The sequence below is a fragment of the Elaeis guineensis genome, chromosome 7, assembly GCF_000442705.2.
Source record: "Elaeis guineensis isolate ETL-2024a chromosome 7, EG11, whole genome shotgun sequence".
Classification (NCBI taxonomy): domain Eukaryota; kingdom Viridiplantae; phylum Streptophyta; class Magnoliopsida; order Arecales; family Arecaceae; genus Elaeis; species Elaeis guineensis.
The window spans coordinates 83560908-83588754 of record NC_025999.2 but is presented as its reverse complement, the minus strand read 5'-3'; the positions used below and the strand labels follow the sequence as shown (position 1 = coordinate 83588754).

Sequence of the window (27847 nt, the reverse complement as noted above, 5' to 3'; positions counted from 1 at the left end):
TTTTATTAATATTAATTTTAAAAAATAAATTTAAAAATTAAAAGATTTTTTTTACTAACAAAATTATTAATCCTCTGAATAAGGCATTCTTCATCTTCCTTGTTTTCAGCACAAACTTTTTAACGATATACACTATATAATCATATGATACACATTATATATATATAACCAGTTGATACATACTGTAAGATTTTTTGATATACATTCAGTGATGATCAAATACACATCTACAATTAAATTAATATAGTTTATCGAACTTAATATTCACTGTACATAATATATAACTAGTTGATATACATCAAATAAAATATTTATATGATATTCTAATACACATCTCTAGATAAAGCGATACATAGTTTTTAGAATATAGCACTTATCAAGATATAGTACATGAGCAAATAATACACATTGGACAGCTTACTGATACATACTATAATTTTTTGTGATACACACTCAGTAATGACCTAATACACATGTATACATAAATTGATACATAGTTTATCAAACTTAATATCTACCAATATATAGTATGTGGTCAATTAATATGCACCTAACAAAATATTTATCTAATATTCTAATACATACTTCTAAATAAAATGATACATATCCAACATTCCAATGCATGTATCTAGGTAAAAGATATATATTTTTTGAATTTTTAAATATAAAGATCTTAAAAAAAAAATTTGGAAGAGAAGAAAAAAATTGAAGAAGACCTCATGTATAGGACAGATGACGTATAGGATTTGGAGAGAGAAAGAAATTTGGGAAGAAAAACTTATGGATGAAAAATAGCTTGATAAGAAAGATAATAGCCGGATAGATTTGATGAGAAAGAAAAAAATATAAACGATCACGAAGGATCTCTTTTAAACATGCATTTATATTTTTTTTTATTTCACTTATGAAACTAATAGATTTTATTAATAAAAAAATATAATTTTTATTTAATTTATAAATTTTTATGAGAGGAAAAAAAAAAATGGCATGAAACCAAGCCCATCCCATATGATGGTCTGTCCGCCCATATGATTTTTATTCGAATTTATATGCTTCATATGACTGAGGTCGATCGTTGACGCGATTGATGCTAACTAAAAAGAAAGCCCACCGTCATTTTTCTTTATTATCTTTGAGAAATGATATGCACCTTCATCTTCTTTGTTGGATGTACTCTCACTTTTCCTGTAAAGTGCATCTGGCTTCTACCAGGATGGATAAGGAGTGCAAACACGGAAAACATTGGGAGTGACTTTATATAGTTACTTAGCCTCCAACGCGAGTCAGCTGCCGCCGGTATGCTACTTAGTACAACGCATGCAACGATCAGCTGTTTACTCCGAAACAGCTGTCGGTTTTGTTCGCTAATGTGTCGAGCTGCTATTGGTAAGGATAAGGGCCAGCAAGGAAAGCGATCGGCCCCACCTCGACGGTAGGAGGTCGGTCCGCTGCTGTCCGGGACCGCACACACGTCGCGCGCCGTGGCTGTTACCGCGGTTAAGGGTAGCACCAGCAAAACCATCTTTCACACTCACTTGGTAGCTGTAGTCATGATCTTGCGATTTCACGTTAAAATTAGGAAGTCAACCGATCATCTCACTGAAATCATAATTTTTTAAAATAATTTAACAGTCAAAATTATAAATTTAATTCATGATTTTTTTCAAGCTGGCAGCAAAATCATAAGTTTAATTCATAATTTTACAGTAGCACACCAACTACTATAATCAGTAAATATATTTGGTTTGACAGTAATTTTGAAAAAAATTATTAAAAAAATATTTTTTAAAAAATCTTTATTCTATTTAACTGTGCTTCCGTCATTTTATCTTAATATAGCTTTTAGCATCACAATTTATCAAAAAAAATAACTAAATTATATAAAAGATACTATTTCTGTGCATTTTATATAAAAGAATATAAAAAATTAAAGCAATGTCTCTTCAATTTTTTTTATTCGCATTTTGGTTCGTAAATTTAAAAAGTTATAAACAATTCTAAAACTCTAAAATCATGGCGAAGAGATTCCAACCTGCTATCTTTATTAGGTCATATTATGATGTGAGGACTATCTGAGAGGTTAATTTTTATGGAATATTATAAATGCTTTTCTCATAAGTTGCTTGATTTTGACATAAATTAGAGGGGAGGAAAAAAAAGAGTCATATGATTCTAAATGTGATCATCTTTTTTTATTCTATTTATCTTTTTCACCATGTTTCTATGTCTCATCAGACATCGTGAAGAGAAAAAGATGAGGAAAGATGATAGAATGGGAGGAGAAAAAAAGATGATAGGATGAAGAGATGGAATGATAGGTGATCAAATAAAAAAGTATGGCTTCAATATATTTTTTAAATATTATGCAAAAACACATTTTGGACTCGAACTCTATTTATTAATTCGAATTAGTTACCAAACCTATAAATTAGAGCAGGTTAATATTTGAATCAAAGTAATCAATACTCGTAAAATTTGCTAACCGGATATTTGGCAATTTTATCGACAGATTAGTTTCAATCTAAGAAAAATTTAAAATTTTGAGTAAATCTGCTTTAATGACGCATCACCAAATCATAAAAATATAAATGGTCTGTCACAGCTGATTCTCCACAACTTTACTTGCTGATAATCCTGCCGGTTCGCATGCAGGAATAGCACGATGCATGACACAATTTATGGTGAATCGCTAAATAAGATGACAAGTTCTGATCAGGACACACTAAAAAATTTGAAATAAAAGATCACAATCAGGTGTCCTTTCATCAAAGCTGAAAAGGCATGCATATTACCTCCGATTCATTTTCATATCCAAATCAACTTGAATATGAATAAAAATTTAAAATCAACTAATATTAATATTTATTAAAAAAATTAAATATAAATATAAATAAACCATTATCCGATCCATATTCAATATCCGAACCTATATATAATCCTATATAATTTTATATAGTACTTATTAATTTTTAAAAAATATATATAATTATATAAATATATTATTAACTTGATTTATCATCTATTTAGTAATATCTTTGATTCTATAGTCATAAAATTTAATTATTTAAATAATATTTATAATTATATCCATACTTTCAGTATTTAATTTTATTCATATCCATTTAAAATAAATATGCACATAAACTTTTGCATTTGAATAATATCTGTATCCGTATTTATATTTGTCAGACAAAATAAATATGGATATGGATATGGTAGTATCCAATTCGTATCTGATCCAATTTCGGCCCTATCTTTTATATATAAAATTAAAAAATAAATCAATCATCTAGATGAGGACAAGAGGAAACGGGTTGTATCTTGCATGTGGAAGAATCATTGTGCTTGCTACGGTATTTCTTTATAATATTTTATTATTAAAAATATTATTTTTTATATTTTATTTTTAAAAAATAATATTTTATTATTTTTAATCCTTCTACTTCTTCGTAATTTTTTCTCGCCGCCACCTGCCTTCCCTCGCCCTCTTCACCATTGCCACACACTGCCTCCTCCTCTTCTGTCTATCTCTCCATCACTCGCCTTCTTGCTACTGCACACCACCCCCTCATCTTCCTCTTCTCCCTCACTCGCCTTTTCACCGCTGTATGCCGCCCCCATCCTCCTCCACCCATCTCTCTGTCGCAGGCCCGACATCGCATGCCGATCCCTTCCTCCTTCGCTCATCATTCCGCCACTTGGATTCGCTGCTTGCTCTCTACTACTGCATGCTGCCCTCTTATTCCTCTTCTTCTGCTCGTCTTCCAGCCACCATATGCCATCCCTTTCCTCCTCCTCTTCCTTCCCTACGATGGTCAGAATACCCCAACCCCCTATCCTTCTCCCTCTGCTCTCGGTGATGACCTCGCCACCTCGCTCTTCCACCCTCAATGCACACCCAATCCTATCGAGAAATCATAATTTCAATAAGAAGGGATGGGGTGAAGGCTTTTGACAAAAAGAACCTTAATATTCAAATTAATTACGAGACTTGTCATTTATTTCAATATTCAAACAACACTGATGTTTGAGATATTTACCGCGCCAGCCATATACATTGGTGCTTCAATTGGTTGCTGGTGGAAAAATCTAAATCATCCATCTTTAATTCGATGATCAAAAATAGATCAATTATAAAAAGACTAAACTATCTTTTGAAGCACCTGTAGCAAAACTCAAAAATTATTCCCCTTCCTTTGCACAAATCAACCATTAGATCAGCCATCACACACATCCCAAAGCGATTTTAATCTATTATCCATCTATATGCACAGCTCTTGAAGCAACCAATGGATGATCTAGCGGTGTATTCTTTGTGAAGGGGAATCCGATACAACCCATTCCCGGGACAAGAACCAGGACAACCACCGAACCTTAAAGAAAAAAAAAAAAGACATCCCATAAAATAAGAACCGTATCCTTGAGAATTTTTTCTACTTCACCGAAGTTGTATTTTGTTGACTTGCCGTGGATTGTGCCTGCATGAGTGGCGTCATGAGCCGCTCGAGATTTCATCATTGACATGGTGTCTGATACCACCCAGTCACATGACAGCACAGGCGTCAGCGGAGCGTTGCCCGCCTTGCAGACAGCTGCCCAAGCCTCCACGAACTGCCACATCCCCTTCTTGTCCGCAACAGTGTGGTGGACGGCCAGCCCTGGAGGCACCCCGCCGCAAGTGAACACCGTCACCTAGATCGCGAGCATCGGAGCAGACATCTCCGAGGGGGTGTTAAGGTGTGGGACAAGCTGGAGGAAGGAGCTAAGGTCGTGGGTCTCATCCTCAGCGAGGAGGTAGATATCGTGATAGAACATCAAAAGAAGAATCTTATCTAACAAGCCTTATAGCAATTGTTCTTTCATGCTTAATATTATCATCTTTCTTTTAAATGAATTCTGACTGCCTAAACAGAAGTAATCACCAATAACAAGATTGTGCTCATGTTTGAACAGAATAATTATTTTATCAGTGCAGCTTAATATTTTCAGACCCACACTTCCCAACATGGTTTGAGCCACTATGTATAAACTGTCAACTCCTGAGGAGACGCCAAAAGAAATTTCTACTACGAGGTGTTAGGGAAATGGAAAGCAACAAGCTAGAGACAAACTGCACCCATGAAGAAACCATTTATTCACAGCTTATGTCGATAATTGATGGGTCTAATATTCACAGTACACTTTCATAATTTTTTTAATTTTACACAAAAAAAAAAAAAGCAAGCACTGGAAATACTTGAGAATTTTACCTCCACCAGGTTTGTTCACATGATAACGAAATTCCATGGTTTGATCTATCAATTTCAATCTTTTTGCATCATCCAATTCATCCCCTATCACTTCATGGTCTCGCTAGCAGAACCATAAGGGTGTATCCTGGATATTAACCTCTGCTGGCTGCCTCCTGTAACAGAATTACACATGACCCTGCAAAATTTATTTATTCAATATAAATTAGTCAAACCCCTGCTCCTAGAAGTAAAATTTTGTGCGGAATATAGCACTGTCATTGAGCCAACATATCATAGAGGTGGGATAGGAGTCATAGGACACAGCAAATGACATAAACCTTGAAATGCAGCAACTGATCTCGTTTTTTTATTTCAAAAAAAAAAAAGAAAACCAAAAAAGGGGAAAAAAAAGAAAAAGAAAAAAGAAACAGGACTGCTGCCACTAACTGTTGATTAGTGATATTGTCATCACAGTTTTTTTAAAGCATAACCTGTCAGAAAATCTTTCGCTGTCAATTCAAATGAACATAAAGGCCACGTATAAATCAACTTGCTTTAGGTTCTTTCTTACCCTGGTAAGGATTGGGCAAGACTGAATTTGTTGGTGACAGATTCTACTGTACACAATTTCTGACATGCACAGACTGTTTGAAAATTATATAATGTGTCCAGATTAAGAATAAATATTGATCCCATGACGCAACTTGCTTGTCATAGGCATGATGTGTCACATTGATTTTGTAAAATTTATAGTAGTGCCTTTCCAGGAGAAAACTACCGAAGTGCATGGTTTGGTCCTATGTGAAGTGAAACAAAGTATTTTCACTGGGACATATTGCAATGCATGGCATGCTTGGCACTTCCATATTTGCAATCAATGAGCGAGCAGCTGAGCATGGAATGACCTACACTACATCATGCACCAACATGAATCAAAGTCTGCCTTGCTTCTCAGTTCACCCTAGTCAGAACACATTGTTGCATGTTTTAGATGTGCAGCAGAGCTAAACCATGCCCCCTACTTAGACAAGGGAATAAGGTAACACATAATTTGTAGCCAGCAGTGTCTTACACCTACATTTGACTTCTCTATTGGGGATAAGTTACACAAACAGGTCCAAGGTGAATTTTAGCAACACACCTGCTTCTTTCTCTCCTTGCAAGATGATAGCCCCAATTACTATTATTCCCAGTAGCGGATTAACTTCAAAGAATGCGAGTCTGGTGATTCTATCAACAAGGGATGTAGGCAAAAGTGGACTATTTTCACATTAAACAGAAGAAATACAAGGAGAAATTACTAAAATTCTATAGAATTAGACAAGGAAAATAAATAATGCATGCTTAGAAGCTAGGAATTTTTATATGACAGAAGATTACAATGGGGAGGCAAAGCATTTAGGACTATGACATAGAACTTCAGTGACTTCTGAAACCCTACATGAGAGTATCACATTAAAACAAAGATCAGTTAGTAAGTTAACTAAGAAACCCTCCTAATCATAGATTTGAGTTCTGGGCTACCATTTTACAAACTTTATACATGCGGGTCTTATGGCTCATCAATTCACCTCTGGCTGCTGGACACAAGTAGAGACAGTCTTCTTGCATGGCACAGAAGAGTGGGGTTTGGATCCTTGGTGAACAAAGTTATGATCTAAGCTTTGACTATCACATAGAATATAAAGTCTTCCCATTAATAAATGATAATGCTTTTACGACTACTAGCTCTTCTTCTCTTTCTTTCCTTTATTTCCTTATAAAAGCATAGGCTGAAAATTTTGGTTCCATGTTTTGCTCAGCCTTAGACCAGCATAGTTCTGACACCTAGTTTAACTTGGTACAATTTTAGCCAACAGGTATTTCAGAGGAAAATGTACTTCTTTTGTACATCAAAACTAGAAGTATGATATCAATATGATACATAGATATCATGTAGTAGACAAAAAAAGGTATAGATGCAGTAAGTGTACCATCTAACAATATAAAGATGATTTCTGATTATGGATATCCATGAATGACATCCATAAGTGGATTGGTCCAGAATCATGTATTTTGGATGAAACTAAATTGGTTTCATCACATACAAGTAAAAAAATGTGCCTATCTGTTTCAACATCTGAGTTCAATTAAGTAAAGGCCAAAAAGTTAAAATATTTGGACCAAAACATGTCCTTTCCCACTTAATTGAAGAAAGTTTGAATGGACCTTCAGCCAATTTTAGGAGGACAAAGGAGAACAACAGTTTCAAGTAAAGGGATAGGAATGTATTACTACGAAGTAAGATTAGAGGAAAGAAAGGAGAGAAGGAAGAAAATATAGATGACGGAGAAATAAGTGAAAATGAAGAAAATAAGAGGTAGACAAGAGAGAAAAAAATGGAGAAAGGAGAGAAGAATAGGAAACAATAAAATGTAGAAAATATGATGGAGAGTTTCAATTAACAGGTTCCTATGACAAAGATTGACACTTTGGGAAACTAGTAACAATTACGGTAAGCAATATTTTAACTATTTTCTTCCATTTCCTAGCGATGTGCCCTTGTGGGCTATGCATGGGTTTATGTTTAAGATCTTGATTGATTAAGAGTGTAGGTAAAGGACTGAGGTAGCATTCCAAGAATGCGAGTGCTGAAAGCTTTAAGTCTAGTTTTACAGGATTCGGGTCTTCTCATTTTAAGCGGGAAACCACCAAACCACTTGGAATCCATGCTGCCACTTGAGTAAAAACAGAAAAACAGGAGGGAAAAATGATATTAAATGGGAAAGGCTTCAGAATATGACATGCTGCATGCAGGACTTTGGGCCTTTCCCCTTGAATATGGAAAAGAGATTAGTTTTACTTCAATTACCTACATCGTACGAAGCCTTGTGGAAGTTAAGTTACTCTTAAGCAAGGGCCAAACCAACTTCACAATCATTATTTCATCTTCATAGTAATCTAAAATCCCATAAAATACTAGAGACTCCATCACAATAGACATTAAGGTAGTGTTTGGTGACCCAAATGGGATCACCACGATGATCTAAGATCACTAGTGATCTAAATCCTATGGTGATCTAATCACTAGTGATCTAAGATCATTGCATTTGGTAGGTCATGATCCAGTGATTAAAGATCCTCAGATATCCACAAGTAACCTGTTTGATATTCTATGGAAATCCAAGATCATTGATTATATAATACCAAAACTACCCATAATATATTTATTAATCATATATAGTATATTATAAATAGAATATTATTATATTTATTAATATATTAATAATTAATAGATTTTATAAAAAAATATTTACTAGTACTATAAATTATTAATCCTATAAAATATATTAATTATTATTATAGAATTAATATTTTTATTTACACTTATAATATATTATTTATTAATATGATATTTATATTGATTAGAAAAATAAGGCAAATAGAAGTAATATATTAAATATTTTTGATTATATAAATATAAAATACAATAAGATATTTTTATTTTAATTTAAAATTATCATTGAGTCATAATATGACAATAATATGATTAATAATATATTATAATATACTATATATCATAAATATAATATATAATATCATATATAATATTAATATAATATATTAATAGTATATTGATGTACCTTTTTTTTTATTAGACTGAGAAATATTTTTGTCTATATATTTTAGCCCAAGATCACTGCCTGGAGGTGATCTTAGATTCCAGACCTCAAGGATGGATATCTCATCATTAGGTTGGGAGGTGAGTTGAGGAGTGGAGGTGATTTGAAATCACTATCACATAGGATCATCATGGTGCAAATAAATACGGTGATCTCATCACCTCTACCTACATTTTCTTTGATCTTGGATAGATCACCCCATACCAAATACCCCCTAAGCTTAGAAACTCCATCATCACAGCATGATTTTTACCAAAGAAACCCAAGTCTTTCTAATCGAGGCTACATCATATATATGCAACTAAAGAAACATATCCTAGGCATGGAGTCTCACATTGAAACCATTAAGAAAGCTACGAGAGCATGGCCCAGCCCATAGTTGCTCATTTGGAGAAAAAGATGAGGGACTATATGAAGAGCATTGCTTCTGCAGTAGAAATGATTATGATCAAGGTGAGGGTGAGACAAAGTAAGAATATTTTGAAAGCTACCATGGAGATCTAGTACTACCAAACACCTCTACTCATTCCACAATTGTTGAAGATAAAGGGGAAACTACTTTTCGGCTTAATAGGTCAGCAAAATTAGTGTTTTATATAGATCTGGCAGCAAAGAACCCATTTGGGCTTGCTAGTAAGCAAACATATTAGAACTGACTATATGGGAGAACATTCACTGAAAGCAGTAGCCCTAATAATCGGTCATCCTTTACATCCTAAAGGGAATTCCAAATTTCTTCTTGGTGGCTTACCCAGATGACATAGGTTTATTGCTTGATATAACTAGAGGAAGTAGAGAAAAACAAATTGAAAATCCATATATGGCTAAATGTATTAAAGCTATCAAAGAGAGTTTTCTTTTTGACACTCGTAGTGCAACCCTCAATCAAATGGACATCCAACTTAAACCAAGAATCAGAAGCTGCAAGAGCATGCAAAGAATTTCCAGCTATCCCCAGAAAATAATTCGACTCTTAGTTAGCAGAAATGGGTTTGAGTGCAGAAGCACATTTTCATGTGCGCAAAGGAAAGCAGGTCTACTAAAATTGTTATTAAACAAGGAAATTGGTATCAGGATGAGTTTCCAAACAGACACTGTAATGGGTTTGGTACCTCAAGTAGAAGATTCATGCTACAAAGATTTAGCTGAGATCCAACCATTTCTAGACGAACATATTGAGAATCAAGTTTTTCCTTTTCTCCACATGGATTGTGTTGCAATTCTAAAAAACTTGGTCCATGTTTTCAAGAAACAGCAAAGCAAGAAGTTCCCTTCAAGGCACTCTTATGAGTAGAACAAAGACGCTAATACCATTTAGGTGACCCAGCAAATGAATAATTGTATTGATGACAGTGATTTAAAGAAGTCTAAACTCTAAAGAGATTACTAGGAGAGACTGATTAAAATCACTTGATGTCAATGGTAATTAAGTTCAACATTATAGATGTCTTTTCATGTTTATCCAGCTTTTCGACATTCTTTTCATGCTTTCAGTTTCAGGATTTCTAAATTGGTCAAACTTTACAAGATACTTGAAAAGCAAATGACAATGTACATAACAAGGGCAGAGTAAGGCGAAAACACTGTGTTTAGAACACAGGTATCTTTTAGGTTTTCAGAGAACTGATCAATGGAATTAATAATTTAATGACTAAAGAAAGCTTAACAAGATGAAAAAGATGGTAATCAAAACCTCAATTCAACGAACTAATCAATGGAAGTAATAACTTAATGACTGAAGAAAGCTTAACGAGATGAAAAAGACAGGCTAATCAAAACCTCAATGTAATCATGTTCTTTTTTTAGTTTGCAGTTTCATGATCGTTCAATTCTGTTATAACCTTCCCTTGACAGCTTATTGCCTTATTATGTTTCATCTACTTGTTTTGTTCAACCTCATCATCATCATATTCTTCTAATTCTTATATCAATTTATATATTCCTAGTACAGAAATGTTGAGGGTGTAGCTAGTAAGCAATTGTTCATATGGTTATGAGTCAGGGTCTAATTTACAAAACAATCCTTCTAATCAGTGCCTCCATAAATACCATGCACACCATCATGAAATTGCACATGTTATGCCACTCGCACTTACTACCCATCTAATGGTGAGTCTTTCAACTATCAAGTCCTATTGAGCTCTAATTTATCAACAACACTGTCTATTGCTGTTCAAGTAGACAATCACCTACCCAAATGCAAATTTGTTTTCCTTTTCAAACAGAGGTATCATGCAACAATGATTATTGCAACCCACACTAACACCCTAGTCTCATCTAGAATTTTTATAATGATAGTAAAATAATAAACTAGCCTAAACTTAAATTGCCTTCATCAAGCCACATAACATATGTCCTGTTGTGGTATAAAAGAAAGGGCATCATTAGTCTCATATTGGTTGAAGTCAAAGAAGAATCTAGCTTATATAGGAAGGGACTATTCTTCCCACATAAGGTGCCTTTTAAAGAGCAAAACCATGAGGCCCAAAAACGGCCCATATAGTCTCCGGACTATTGATCGTAGGTCAAAGCGGATAATACCTCACGTGTCAAACCATGAGCCCTTAACTATAATATTGGCGTTAGAGGAAAGGCATCACCCTCCGTAGACTGTGGAACTCCCTCTGCTTAAACATCATTCTATGAGAGCACACAGATACGATCTCTGGAGTACATAGATTCTCCCTTTACTGGGGGTTATGTTGTGGTGCAGAAGGAAAGGCATCATTAGTCCCACATTGGTTAGAGTCAAAGAAAAATCTAACTTATATAAGAAGGGACTATCCTTCTCACGTGAGGCACCTTTTAAGAGACAAAATTGTGAGACCCAAAATGACCCGTATAGCCCCCGGATTATTGGCCGTAGAACAAAGCAGACAATACTTCACATTCCGAACCATGAGCTCTTGACTGCAATATGTCCTATACAACTTTTCATCTTATCAACCTTGATCAATAACCCTCAATAAGATTGAACATTGCAGACAACTATGTATCGGCCATGAAGCACACAATCCGATCCAAGTTGGATATAGTATAATCTAACGTGAACAATTAAAATATGAAATCTATAGTACATGCAATATTTGGGAAGTGAAATGCATCGCAATCACATACCAGAATTCAATTTTTTGAGGGTCATAACTCCACTGCCACGCAGTGAGCAACAGAGGACCCCTTTGGGACTGCCAGACTGACAGATTCCGACCACACAATTGAACCTCGCAGCCCTCCACCGTCAGTCTTCGAGACCTTGATTCCCGCCCACTCAATCTCCATTTCCTTGCTACCACTCCTCCATCTCCTCTTCCCTTCCCATACAAGGCAGAGCAATCCCCCCAAGTTCGCCAGAGTGGCGCCGCACAAGAATTTGGGCAACTCCCTCTCCACCCCCTCCACCTGCTTCCATTCATCGGCCCCCAGATCGTAGCCTCTTATCTTCCCTAGGTAATCGTATGAGTACAGAATCCCTCCCACGACCGCCGCCCTCCCCCTCCACCCGAGGTCGAGCGCCGCCGGAACAGAGCCCCACGGCAGTTCCGCCGCCGGATCGTACACCACCCCGCCTCGGTCTGCCACCGCAAGGACCCTCCCGGAAAGGACGGCGCTGCCATGCATCCACTTCTCTCGGAGGTGGGGCGGGCTGGGAACAATGGACCAAGCGGCGGAGGCGGGGTCGAGGGCCTCGGCCCAGGCATCGGCCGGCGGGAGGCAACCGCCGATGACGTAGATCCGGCCTCCGAGGGCGCCCGCGGCGGCGAACTCCCGGGCGGCGGACATGCGGGGGCCGAGGGACCAGCGGCGGAGGCGGGCGTCGAAGAGCTGGACGGCAGTGGAGGGGACGCCGTGGAGGGAGCCACCAAGGACGAAGATGGTGGGGCCGAGAGCAGCACAGGCGGAGCCGACGGCTGGGAGCCGCGGGGCGGGTAGGAGGATGGGGTTCTGGCGGTCTGCGGGGTCGAGGAGGTACCAGCAGGACTGGGCCGTCGGTGTGCGGACGTTGAGGCAGAGGAAGGGTTGGGCGATGCCAAGGTCGGATCGGAGGGCAACGAAGAGCGGGGAGCGGAGGAGGGAGCGCCAGGATCGCGACACAAGGGCCAGGGCCGAGTGAGAGGATCGGGGCACCCGGGCGATGCACCGGACCGAGAGGTCGTCCGGGAGCTGGGGGATGAGGGGGCCGACCGGGGACCCATCGGCGAAATCGGCCATCGTTAACTTACCAGCGGAGAGGAGTGGAGCAAGGAGGAGAAGAGAGAGTGAGAAGACCAGATTTTAGACCCATGAATAAATTCTGAGGGAAAGGTTCGGAAGGTTTGGGAAAAAAAAAAAAATGTTAAAAAGAAAAGAAAGAAAAGAAGATGAAAGAGATGTTTCCTCAAATTGAAACCGCAAAGGCATCGCCAAAGGCAAATATCAATGAGATTGCATCATATTGCAGAGCATTGGCAGTGTTGGTCGATTTGTATAATTTTTTTTTTTTTTTTTTGGGTAAGATGAATAATTCTTTATGAATACAATCTAAAAGATTAGAAATAAAGATATCTTTGAAAGATAAAAGCAAAAGAAAAACATCACTCCAAATCCCATGGGAGTGGTGAGCAACAAATGGGGCCATCTAATCCATTATACAATTTGCCTCATAATAAATATGACGAATCACATGAGAGTATCATCCACCAAGCAAACTCTAGATATCACATACCAGGGGATGAAAAATCACCAAATGATCTTGAGTCCCTGAAGCCAAGTCACCACAGTCCTCAAGTCTCTATCTACTACTAGTTGGTTGACCCCAAGGACCATTCTCGCATAAAGAATACCTTCCTAGGCTGCGCTCAGCTCTACAGTGGGCACTGTGGTCTCCACCAGTCGGACACCTCCGGCCATAATAAATTAAAAATCCGGACTTCGGATCACTAAACCAATAACACCTCTCCCATCAATGGCACTACCATCAAAGTTGACTTTCAGGAAGGTCGGAGCTCCTACAAGAAGAAGACCCTCCTCCATGCTCGATGAGGAAGAAGGGAGTCCCGATTGTCCCGAGTCCCTAAGGTCAAGTCAGACGGCAAATCCTCCATAATCTTTATGGCTTGGGTAATGGCTCTCTCAAAAATCAATCTTGCTAGCTGCCAGCTGGCCTCAAAGACCCCTATATTATGGGTAAGCCAAATATGATACGTAATGTAAGCTATCCTATACTAATAAAGGTAGTAGCCTTAGACTCCATGCTTCATCTTAGGTAGGAGTGGCAATAGGGTCGGGTTGGGTCATAAATGGGTCAGGTCAATGTGGGTCGAGTCAAAAAATTATCAATCCAAATCTGACCTGTATATTAAATGGGTCAAAAATTCAAACCTGAATCCAACCTATTTATTAAACAAGTAATCCGATTTGATCAATTTAATCCATTTATTAGATATGTCAAATTAGGTTAAATGGGTTAAATAGGTTAAACGAATTAAATAAGTTAAACAAATCGGGTTAAATGGATCAGAAACAGGTTAAACATATTTTAAACAGGTTAAACGGATCTTAAATGGGTTAAACTGATTAAACAGAACAGATTAAATGGGTCAGAAATTGGTTAAATAGGTTAAACAGCTTAAATGGATTATCTGACTCAATCCGATCTGAATATTAAATGGATTAAATGGGTCAGATATCTAAAATCTAAATCTGACTTAGTTATTAAATGAGTTAAACGGGTCGACCTGTTTATGACCCTTTAGGTTAAATCCAAACTTATTTATGGTGGATCGAATATGGATCGGGTTAGTGGGTTGGATCATATTTTGCCAGCCCTAATCTCAAGGCCTCCAGACAAGCTGCTCTCCCACATCGACTAGGAAAAGGGGGTGATCAAGTGCCACACCCACCTCACTTTGTGGCAAAGAAAGAGAGTATGCTCCACCATCTTGTCCTCCAAACCATAACACGAGCAGGAAGTCGGAATGTCCATCCCTTTGGCTTGCAGCAGAACTCCAGTAGACAGCCGAAACCATGCCATCTTCCAGAGAAATAGACTGACCCTAGGGTGGATCCAAAGTCTCCAAATCCAGGTGCCATCCATCATCCTTGTCGGCTCACCTTTGTAAATCTTATAGAGCTCACTGGTCACTGCCCTAGAGGTGCATGATGACTGCCAAACCCCGACGTCCGATCCCTCCTGAATGGAAATCGCCAGAGACATCACCCTCTCCACCAGCTGATCACCAAAGAGCCTAGCAACTAGCTCCGCAACCCAACTCCTCCTCTATGCCTGGAAAAGGTCACACACCCATGCCCTATCACCAATCTGCGTACTAATGAAGATCGGCCACCGACTTTGAGGGAGCTCGGACAACCATGGATGCTGCAGGAGGTCAATCGACTATCCATCCCCCAGCAGCCAGGTCATCTGTGCCAGAACATTTGGAGCATAATGATAAATCTCCTTCCATATACAGAGTTGCTCTGACTGACATGAATATCGTCCATGCAGGCCCAAGTGCCATACCTGGCACGCATTATCGCACTCCAAGGACTATCGAGTTAAAGCAAAAATCTCATAGTACGGTGGATGATCAGGGTCTCACGTTGGACTAGTAGAGACTGAATCCCCAGCCCCCCCTCCTCACTGATCAGCAGACACACCACATCCAAGGCCATTAGGTGAACTCCTGACCCCCCTCTAGATGAGATCTCCAGAGAAAACTCCTAAGCTACTGCTGAAGCCTTACTAGAGGGACCCTCAGAATAATAGTATGAGATAGAAGATAAATAGGAATGGCATTAAGGATAGACCTAATCGGAGCAACTTTGGCCATCATTGATAATGCTTTGGACTGTCGATCTTCCAGACCTCCACGAATCGAGTCCTCCAGCTTAGCACAATCAAACCTCTGAAGGCATTGAATAATAGAAACCCCAAGGTATCGCAGGACTCCAAAGTTCTCCATAATGCCGAGGATCTCCCTGATGGCCTATCTATCCTGAGCCCTAGTCTTCAGGATGAAATAAACAACCGACTTCATCAAGTTCACCTTTGCTCGAAGGTGATGTAGTACTCCTCCACAATCCTCCTAAAGGCTGCTGTGTTCTAAGCTTATGCATGGCCCACCAATAAGCAATCTTCTATGAAGAGCAGGTGCAAGATTGGCTAAGCCCTAGGAGCCAGCTTATAAAGGCCTACAACCTGGATCCTAGTTGCCAAATACAGTGCACACGACAAAAGTGTCAGCACATATAATAAGCAGGTAGGAGGATAGAGAACAACGTTGGTGGAGGCCAATAGAGGAATAAAAGAACTCCGACGACATGCCATTAATCAGGGTGGAGAATGGAGGGGCATACACACAACCTCTGATCCAGCTGATCCATCAACTGTGAAATCCAAAACTCTCCAGGGCCTGAAAGAGAAACTCCCAGCACATCTAATTATAGGCTCTCTCCATATCCAGCTTAATGCTTATGAGATATTTTTGGACTCGGGCTCTCTACAGATCATGCATGAACTCTTGGACAATCAGGATATTATTGAAGATATTACGATTGCCAACAAATGCCCCTTGCTCAGGGCAAATCCAGCAGAGAAGGATTAGCTTCAACCTATCCACCAAGATCTTAGCACAAATCTTGTACAGAGTGGTACATAAGCTAATAGGCTTATAATGAGTAGGCTCAGTAGCATCTTACCTCTTCGGAATGAGCACGATGAAGGTTCTCTTCCAATCATCTGATATTGTTTCTATACCAAAAAACTATTGAATCACCTCGACCATCTCATCACAGATGATAGCCCAATATCGTCTAAAGAAGGGAGAGAAGTCGTCAGGACTAGGAGCTTTATTCTATGCCAAAGCCCAGACTGTCTGAAGAATCACCTCCCTAGACATAGCATCGATCAGAGGGGCATTCTCCATGAGCAAGACCTGACAGGTCGGTAGGGAGAGTTGAACCCGCCTGACCTTGTCCAATTGCATAGACCATCTTGATCGAAAGAAGCTAAAGATCTCCTACCTCACCTCATCAGCACTATCAAGCCACACCCATCGCTACCTCTCAGTATCCGGATTCGGTTCCTCTACCTCCTCACAACAGTCATCTAGTGAAAGAAGTGGATGTTCTTATCACCCTCCCATAACCACTGAACTTTAAACTTCTGATGCTAGAAGACCTCCTATTGTCTAAATAAAGCATGATGCAACGCAAGCGTGGCCCTGAGGATAGTAAGGTCATCAGCAAAGAGCCCTCTCTCCGTATCCTCCCTAGTCTGAAGGTTAGAAATAGATGCCTCAATCTCCTCGAGACTCCTAAAGATGTCACCAACCTCTCCATGGTTCCACCTCTTGAGTCGGTGCCTCATGATTTCCAATCTACTGTTAATCCTATACATGGAGTCACCACAGATTGGCAACCTTTACATCTCTCGGACAATATCCCAAGAATGAGGGTAGGAGATCCAAAATTTCTTGAACCAGAAAGAGGACAGATAAGAGCAATTAATAGCAGTAAAGATCAAAATAGGACTATGATCAGAGGCAATCCTCAGGAGATGGCTGACCTGAAAGCATGGGAAGCGCTAAATCTATCCTATCATCACAAAAGCATGTCCATTCATTCCCAAACCCGAGCACTACCCTGTTTGTTATTGCACCAAGTGAATCTGGGGTCGAAAAATCCAAAATCCACAAGACCATTGTGCCTGATGAACTCCCTGAACTCCTTCATTCCAATGTTGTTCGAGAACAGGCTACCCGCCAATCTCCTTTTTTCTTGAGACTCATCAATGCAGTTGAAGCCCCCCACAATAAGGGAGGGGAGGCCCTGGCCGACCAATCTAGAAGCCTTATCCCATAACACCCTTCAGAGCCTATAATCAATGCTAGCATAGATACCACATAAGAGCCAAGGTCTTTCATTAACATCAGAAAGAATCACAACAACTTGTTGATTATATTCATGCGATACATCCACAATGACATCATATTTTTCCATACAATAATCAACCCACCTGCAAGACCCTGAGACTCAATGGCAAAAAATTTTCAAGAATGTGGAAAATGATGTCGAACCCCACTCCAAGCTCCTACCCGATAGCCGAGTCTCAAGCAAGATACACAAGTCTGGTTCCTTTTGATGAACCAATCTTCTATAAGTAGAGAAGAATGACAGCTTGTCGGCCCCCCTAACATTCCACACCAAGATCTTCATCATTGACACTACTAGAAGAGGCCATGTCAGCTTCTTCAGCATGGCTTTGAAGTGCCGCCTTGCTCCCTGAATGCCCCCCATCGGAAGCTCCAACTTCAGCTCCACTTAGTACAGCCTTCAGCCTTGCAACAGCCACTGCATGGTCCTTCAAATCCTCATTAGCCAATCCAGAAATAACTGAGGTGTAGTCCACTATAAGCGGCCCATCCCTCTCCCTGTTCTCCTCATAAGGTGGGGTGGAACCATCCGATGCAGACCTCGGGGTGAGTGCTAAAAAACCAGCCAAAGAGAGACCCCCCATCGTCTAACACCCCGCTAGCGACATCAGCCCCTGGACATCCCTCCATTGCTGAGACCCCACCACCCGATCGGCTAGTTAGCTCTCCATCATGCACGCCACCTCAGAGGACACCGATGGAGAGGGTGGCTTAGAGCTCGGAGCTAGCGCAAGAGGCCGGTCTGAGCTAGCCTCCACCTTCTTCCTCAGCACCGGAGCCGAAGCCTCCATGAGAACCCACCCCGACATCACTACAGGATTTTCACCACTCGCCTTAGGAACTCAAGTGAGAGGCAAAGGGCCAATCTTCGGTGCAATGGGCCCTGGATTGGGCTTCAAGGCCCCACCCGACTGCTTTGAGGGCCCTAAGCTTCGGGCTCGCTTCAAATGGGTCGAACCCTGGCCCGCATCAATCATTGGAAGGTCTAGAGGGCCTGGGCTCCAAGCCCAAAGCCATTGGGTCCTCAATATCAACTGGGTCTGCCAGCACCGAGAACACCAAGTTGTGCCGAGTTGGGACCTCCACTGCTGAGTCAATCGAGTCTTGAGGAGGCAACTGTTGGAGAGCCACCTTGGCCAGCTTTTGCTAGCCCTTAGAGTCTAGAAGAGAGCTCGACGAACTCACAACTCTCGAAAGTGAGGTCGGGTGCTCCGAGTTCATAGCTCATTATCCTTAATAGATGTCAATTCTTGTTAAAATTTTTATTTTGAAGCAATACCCAAGATTTGAGTGCAGCATGTCTTAAGAACAAACCTTCAAGTTCGATTTACGAGAAAAATTTTTCTTCTCAGAAAATATTTTTTGAAAAGTTATTTTTTGAAAATAGAATTTTGATATATTTGATTGAACATGAAAAAGTGACTTATCAAAAAATATCTTATATTTGGTTGAGCATCTATTTTTTCAATAAAATTGTGCAGAATACCTATCATACCCTTTATAGATTTATGACTATAACTTTTTATTCCTAAATTTTATATAAATAATAGTATTATATTTATATAAATATAAATATAATATTAATATATCATAATATAATATTAGATCATAATAATTTATTATATTAATATAATACTATATATTAATATTAATATATCAATATAAATACTATATTAATATTAATGAAAATATTATATTTGTATAAATATTAAAATAATATTAAGATATAATAAATATTAAGCTCAATCTAGATATGGCCCACACTAACACATATCAGGATTTGTTTTAGTTGATTTAATTGATCTGGACTTTGGCTAAAGATAAGTCTCCAATAAATAATAAGGATATACTTTATGATTATTATAATAAAGTTAACCTCTACATAGTTATTGTGGATAATATCTATTTTTCAATCTTTGTGATTAATTCAAATACTATCTCTAATAGATGAGGCACGTTATAAAATGACACTCCTATGAACTTGGTCCCCAATTCATTCAAGAACTTGTGAGGTCCTTTCCATAAAAAATTCTTGAAATTGAGATTGAAAAATCAAGGTGTTGTTCAACGACAGTGAGGAGAACATCCAGCTTGATTCTTTTATGGTTGTAGGTGTTGTAAGCTGATTCAACAAACTAATGGAAGAGATCTTGGATTTGATAGGCTGATGAGAGAGATTCTGGTTGGTTTCAATGGCTTCATCTTCATATAAATTTTATTATCCTATAAAATTTTAATATTATAATATCAAAATCATATAAATTATTTGACTTGAAGATTGAAACTTTTTTATCTATATTAAAATTTCATAAATATATATCTGACCAACCATCGTAGCCGATTGTTTGTAAGAGTTGTCACGATCAATCTAAGGAATCACCTATGGATTCTATGATGGTAGAGGCTTATATTATATTATATTATATTATATTATATTATTTATTTATTTATTTATGAACTTAAATTATAATTTAAATAAATAAATAAATATAAATGGAAAGAAGGGAAGATGGCAGATCTCTCGTGTCCTTCCTTCATCTCTGGCTTGCATCCGGTGGCCACCAAGGCAAGCTGCTCACATCCTCCCCCACCGGCAGCCACCCGTTGGCCCCCAAAATAAAATATAAATAAGTCAATAAGAGGGTAAAAAGAAAGTCAAAAGAAGAAGAGGGTCGAAGGTGCTCTGATTTCTTGTAGTCGTGCACTCCTCTCGTCGTGGTGGTCGAATCTCTGGTCGACCTCCGGTAGCCATCGAGATGGACCGACGGCGAGTCCCATGAGCCGCGATGTCGGATCACCGGGGGGGGGGGGGTGTAGAGATCACCAGGGGTGAAGATGGAACTGCCGCCTCTCGACAAACCACCGATTCTTCCTCCCTATCGGTGGCATAAAAAGGGTGGTCGGTCGATTGAGGTTTTCCAATGGCCGCCAGCCAATTTTTGGAGGGGAGGAGCATCGGTTTATGGCTTCTTTTTCTCCACTGATCACCCATCAAACCATCCATTGGCTGGCACACCGACGGTTGGGACGACGGTCTAGGCTGGCCGCCAGTAGTTGTGGGTGGCAGGTGACTACCGACGGGATTAGGAAGAAGGGGATCGCCGGCTACGATCAGGAAAAAGGGTGGAGGGAGGAAGAAGATCGGTGGGTTTCAGGTTTCGGGTTCGACCCATAAACCCAGATCCGAATGCATTAAAGTTAAAACTCAACCAAATTGATTTAGGAAATTTTGCAATTAAGCCCCTTACAAAGAACTTATTATATAAAGGTCCTTATAAAATTGTATTTTGATCCTTCTAATAGAGTTTATTATATAAAGATTCTTGGATTATTATTTGTCCCCGTAATAAACTTTATTACATAAAGATTCTCTGATAATTATAATAAGGTTCCTATCATATGATTTTATTATATAAAAATATAAATTTATATATTATATTATTAATTTATATGCTATTTGATTTATTTATTTGTAAATAAAGAATTACAGGTCTATTATCGTATTTTTGATGATGCATTCATGCTATATTTGGCATATAAAATTTATTGATATTATATATAAAATATTAAAATTTTTTGGTTTGATTAATTCAATGCGATCACCAAAGTGATCACAAACTTTTAAAATCAAAATCTTTCTATAATATCTAATTCTAGATCAATATAATTCATCCAATGAAGTTTTAATAGTATCGTAATTATATCATATCATGTTTAGTATGTAAAGTTTATTGATATTGTTTATAAGGGATTGAAAGTTTTTAATTTGATTATTTCAGTGCAATTACCAAAGAGATCATGAACTCTTAAAATCAGAAATTTTATATAAAATATATTTCTAAATAAATATAATTGATCTAATAAAAATTTAATAGTATAATAATTACGTCTAAGCTATTAAAATGTTGGTTAGCTCTCAAAGGAGTATTTTCATATTCGAGATTTAGATGAGTAAAATAGTAGGATTGTATGTTGGATCGAATGACTTTTTCATATCCAAAGATATAGTTTTTGCTTGTATCTGATATACATATTTTGTTGGATTCACTGGTGATATAATATATCACTAAATGGGTATAGCCACTAAAATATTATGGCATCTGCCCAAAAGAGAGACATAATGATACATCTGGTTACATGCTAAAGTTAAATATAAAAAAAATTATTTATTTTGGATAAAATTTAATTAGTCTAATTATTTGATGATAAGATAAGTATGTATTATTTGCAGTATTAATTTTTACAATTATTGATAGTAGCATAAAAAAATTCTTTCTCTTAATGGATCAAATTTCTTGGAGTAAAAAAAAAAAATAATGCTCATATTAGAATGTGCTGACCTTGACTTAGTATTATGAGTGGATGAACCTTCACCACTTATAGATAAAGTATACCATAATAGATAAGCTTTTTGAAAAATATGAGTGTTGCAGTTGCCTCTGTTTGCTCCATAAAGAAATTTAATGTGGCGCAATAGGGGATCTATCCTTTCATGTAATAAGGCACGTATTTTTTTAGATATTATGTAGTAGAAATCAGTAAGTTCTGACAAGATAAAGGCTAGCATCTATGAGCATATTATAAAGATGAGGGATATAATAGTATAGTTATCTAATATTAAAGTTTTCATATCAGATACTTTTGATATATTCTATTTCTATTTCTCTTCCATCAAAGTATGATATATTTAAGATCTCCTATAATATACACAATGAGAATTAGATAATTAATCAATCACTAACCAAATATATGCAAGTGGAGAAGGGATTGAGAGACGAGAAGATGGTGAGTGTGAACTTTGCTTCACATCAAGTTAATAGAAAAGCATGTAAAGAAAAGGATGTACCCAAGGCAAATGGAAAGAAAATATTAGTAGTTGTAGCATTAGGTGAAACTATTAATAAAGTTGTCAAATACTTCTTCTATAAAAGAAAGAACATCTAAATAAAAATTATAAAAAATATAAAAAATGACTGTAAAAGAAAAATATTCTTTACTCTTGTGTGTATTTTGAATTCAATTTAGTAAATATTTCTAGTTTTCTTTGGCCTATTGATTCTAATGTATTTATGCACATTGCTAACAACATTCAAGGCTTCCTATTAAGAAAGCCTTTGACTAAGACTGAATGATCAATTTTCATTGAAAATCAAATATATTCACTCATTAAGACAGTTGGATGCTACAAGAAAATCTTAGATTCTAAAGTTGATTTTCATATTTTTTTGAAAACTCTTTTATGATATGGTATGGAGGTTGCAGCATATCTCTGAAAAAAGAGTCAAAAGGCTAGTAAAGGATAAGATTTTAAAATCATTAAACTTCACTAATTTTATATCATAATTTGACTGCATAAAAGTAAAGTAGACATACACGTCTAAGAAAGATGCCCAAAAAAGTAAAGAAACTTTGGAAATTATTCATACCGACCTACGTGAACTTTTTTCTCATATGTAATTCATAAAAATATTTTGTCACACTTATTGATGACTATTTACAATATGTATCTATACCTTCTATATGATAGGGCTAATATTTTGAGGCTTTTAAAAAATTTGAAATAGAGATAGAGACATAATTAAAAAAAATAATTAAAGTAGTTATATTCGACAGAGATGGCAAGTACTATAGTAGATATATTGAGATGGAATTGCTAGGACCATTAGCAGAAGTTTTAAGGGAATAGAGAATTATACCTCAATATACAATGCCTAACATACCAGATTAAAATATAGTTGAAAGAAGAAATTGAATGCTTAAAAAAATGATTTAGGCTATGATAAATTATTCTATTCTACCTATTTACTTGTAGGATAAGGTTGTAAAGATGGCTATGCATATATGTTATATAAATTTGCTACTAAGATAATTTAAAAGACTCCTCATAAGTTATGGACTGATAGGAAATTTAGTTTGGAATATATGTATATATGGGGTTATTTAGCTAAAGAAAAGGTTTATAATCCATAAGAAAAGGTATTTGATCTCAGAACGATCAATAATTTTTTTTATTGGTTATTCGAAGAGGTCAAAAGGATATAGATTTTATTATTCATCTCGTATGCTACAGATAGTAGAAATTAATAAAGCTAGATTTTTAGAGGATGGTATATTTACTGGGACTGAAGAACCTTGAGATATTGTCTTTGAGAAAATATAAAAAATAAATTCTACATCTAAAAAGCAGACTGAAGTGATAGTTTCTATAGTTATTTTCTAGAATAACATTCAGGAGGAATCACCATTTTATGAAATTTCATCCAATAATATTTCTATTATCGAAGAAGCAACTATCTAACTACCGTCACAAGTAGATCAAGGGATAGCTTTCTAGAGATCTACTAGAATAAGTAAATCTATTATACCTCTGATTATATGGCAGATCTAACTAATATGAAAAAAAGATATGACTCTAAGATATTCTCATAAGTCACGAAAGATGAGGACTCCTTACAATGGTTAGATACTATAAAAGGAGAGAGTTAGGCTCTATGGATAACAACCATGTCTGAAAATAAGTTGACCTGCCTGAAGAGTGCGATCAACAGGTTGCAAATAGATATGTATGACTAAAAAAAATCCTAATGGGAAGATCAAACAGTATAAAATCAGACTTGTAACAAAATGATTCATACAAAAAAAAGGTATTGACTTTAAAAGGACCTATTTTTCTTTTAGGATTATCATAGCCTTAGTAACTCATTTTTTACTTAGAGTTACATCGGATAGATATGAAAACAGCCTTCCTTAATGGTGATTTAGAGAAAGAGATCTACATGAAACAATCCGAGAGTTTTTATGGTCAGTGGACAAAAGCACATAGTTTACAGATTAAAGAAATCCAATTATGGACCTAAACAGGCTTTCACATAGTGGTATCTCGAATTTAATGAGATAATCACTTTCTTTGAATTTAAATAAAAAATACTATTAAATTTTATATATATATATATATATATATATATATATATATATATATATATATATATATATATATATATATATATATATATATATATATATATATATATATATCCAAAGGTAAGTGGGATTAAGTTCATAATTTTGGTATTATGTGAATAATATTCTATTTGCTAATAGTGATTTTGGTCTAATTGAGAAAACTAAGTAACTTTTACTTCAAAATTTTAAGATAAAAGATATGGATAAAGTTGTTTATATTATCAACATTGAGCTTCACGGGGATAGATCCTTGGGTTACTTGGACTATCTTAAAGCATTTCATCTTTATAGTACTAAATTTGGGATGAAAAATTATTTCTTTAGGTGTGCTCATTTGTAAAGGATGACAAATTTATAAAGCTCGATATCCAAAAATTAAGATAAAAAAATAAAAAATAAGGTTCATAACATATACATCTATTATTGAGAGTTTAATCAATGCCCATATTTGTATGCATCTAGATATTGCTTTTATTATATTAATGCTTGGACATTATTAGCATGATCCAAAAATAGAGCATTAGAAAACTGTAAAGAAAATCATGTATGATCTATAAAGTATAAGAGTTTACATGCTCATATACAATCTGTCTGATCACCATAAAGTAATATGTTATTAAGATTCAAACTTTGTTTGATGTATCGATAGTAGGAAGTCTATTATCCAATATATCTTTCTACTAATAGGAGATACTGTATCATGGATATATGCAAAATAAGGTCTTGTTCACTACATCTGTTAAGTATATAGCTTACATAAGACTTTCTCACAAGCTATATAGTTACGAAATTTTATCACATAATTTGAAATTATTGATTTTATTAAGTAGACTGATAAATATATACTGTGATAATAATTTTGCAGTAAGATTCTTCTATAGTATGAAGAGTGCAAGTATCAGCGATATATTGGTATTAAATAATTGGCTCTTCCTGAGAGAATAAAAGACATAGAGTCTGTGGCATATATTATACAAAGTTGATAATTATAAATCTATTGACTAAAAGACTCATTTTTGGAATTTTGAGATGCCATGTGGCTCATTAGCTCATTTTATGAGTAATATATATTGGACATTATAAATAAAGTTATCACATTGGATTTTATAATAAATTTAATTTAATTTATTTTATGCTAATTAGTTATTTATCATGTGATATAAAGATGATCAAAGAATATGTATAAAATTTTGTCTATTCATAAAGTAAAATTTCACATAAAGAACTTGATTATGAGATGTCATTAGTATAGTGATGTATGGAACATTATATGTTGATTGATAATACATTTATTATCATAATTTGCATTGAAGATTATTTTACAATCAAGTATGAAGTGTATATCTTAGAGAGCAATTAAGTTTTTAAATGTGGATCTACGTCAATTTTTTAATTATCAGGTCCAAAGAATTTTTTATTAAATATTTTTAAAATATTTTAAATAATTAAAATGAAGATGCTTATGTTAGGTTGGATCAAGTGGGAGAATATTGGACTTTTTCTGATTAAACCCCATCCGAATATAGCTTACACTAAAGATCTGAACTCTAACTAAAAATAAATCTCCAATAAAATGATAAAGATATACTTTATAGTTATTGTGATAAAATTAATTTCTATACAATCATCATCGTAGATAACGTCTATCTTTCAGTCTTTGTGATTGATTCATATGCTGCCTCTCATGGATGAGGCGCGTTATAAAAAGACGTTCGCTGCAGACTTGGTCTCCAACCCATCTGAGAGCTTATAAGGTGGCCTCTTCATTAGAAATTCTTGAAATTGGGATTGAAAAACTAAGGTATTGCTTGACAGTAGTGAGGATCACATCCAATTTGGTTTTTTTCTGGTTGCAGATGGTTGTAGGTTGATTCGACAGTTAATGGGAGAGATATTGGATTCGACAGGCTGATGGGAGAGAGATCTTAGATTCAATAGGCTGATGGGAGATATGGTTTTAATAGCTTCATTTTCATATAAGTTTGATTGCTGTATAAAATTTTAATATCTTGATCTAAAGAAATTATTGGTTGGGCCAAATCTACCAGCTCAACAGTGGATCAGTTCAACCACGAGCAACATGTGCAAATATGGAGGAAAAAAAGTGGAGAAAAAAACAGAGCAATGTAGATGTATTGTGCGGGTTGCTGTGATGGGATTGGTCCGCTGCTCAGTCGGTGGATGTGATCCAACTAATAATTTTTCTGAGAAGCGAACTGTTGAAGACCCATAACAAAATCCACAGACACGGTGAAACAATTCAAATAGTGATCATCCTCGTAGTATCGTTTGAACCATCACGAATTTGATCTGAGTTGTGGATTGATATATGCAGTGCACCGGTTTGGGGTCCAAGCGAAGCATAAGCGACTAAGGGTTGGCAAGGTGCCTATCCTGTTGATTTTTGTTTTGGGTACGTGCGTTGATCTTTGTATAAAATCAGCTACAGATAGCACGGAGTTTTGCCAATGTCATGCAGGAATACGAGCTTGGAGATGAAAGTGTCGTTCAGATTACAATAAAAATAGGTCTTAACAAAGTTAAAATACAACACTCGGGCTGATCTAAATTGGTGGGTTGCTAGCATGGAAAGGCAAAGCATAACTGAGGGTGATGCGTTTAGTGATTCGCTGTGCGGTGTAGCTTGGCCTAGATGAATTCCTGTTGTTGCACCAGTTTTTGTACTGTAGTTTCTTTTTTTTTTTTTTTTGGTTACATTGTCCTGTAGTTCACTGTACTCAAAGATGGAGTGCGGCCACCTTCGTAAACTGTTCTTGACCTGACGGCTTATGTGGCTGCACTCCATAATTTATAGAGTTTATGGGAGTAAAAAAAAAGGTGGGGAAAGAAGAAAGAAAAAATTGGATGGCATGTTTCCACACAAACTTTAAACGTTACATGCATTCATTCTCTAGTTCAGTTTTAGGATTGTTAGAATGTAACAACCCAAAAGCTTATCCAGAAAGACCAAGCAGAAAATGTTTGAGCCCATATAAATACCATAGATTATCTTAATGAATAGCTAATATGAAACTGAAAATATACTGTCACAAGTCCCCACATATTTCCCTTAGTCATC

General features: G+C 36.6%; 1 protein-coding gene across 1 annotated transcript; it reads right to left on the bottom strand.

The window, feature by feature from the left end:
* Positions 1-5100: 5100 nt before the first annotated feature.
* LOC105048584 (F-box/kelch-repeat protein SKIP6) lies at positions 5101-13495 on the bottom strand. Its single transcript, XM_010927929.4, has 2 exons — positions 12011-13495; positions 5101-5427 (listed from the first exon to the last, which is right to left on the bottom strand). The coding sequence occupies exon 1, from the start codon at positions 13100-13102 to the stop codon at positions 12032-12034; it is 1071 nt and encodes a 356-aa protein (XP_010926231.1). The 5' UTR covers positions 13103-13495; the 3' UTR covers positions 5101-5427; positions 12011-12031.
* Between the last annotated feature and the right edge of the window lie 14352 nt (positions 13496-27847).

What these genes read in the sequence shown, in the direction of transcription:
- LOC105048584 (XM_010927929.4), bottom strand. Translation starts at nt 13,102, where the DNA reads ATGGCCGATTTCGCCGATGGGTCCCCGGTCGGCCCCCTCATCCCCCAG.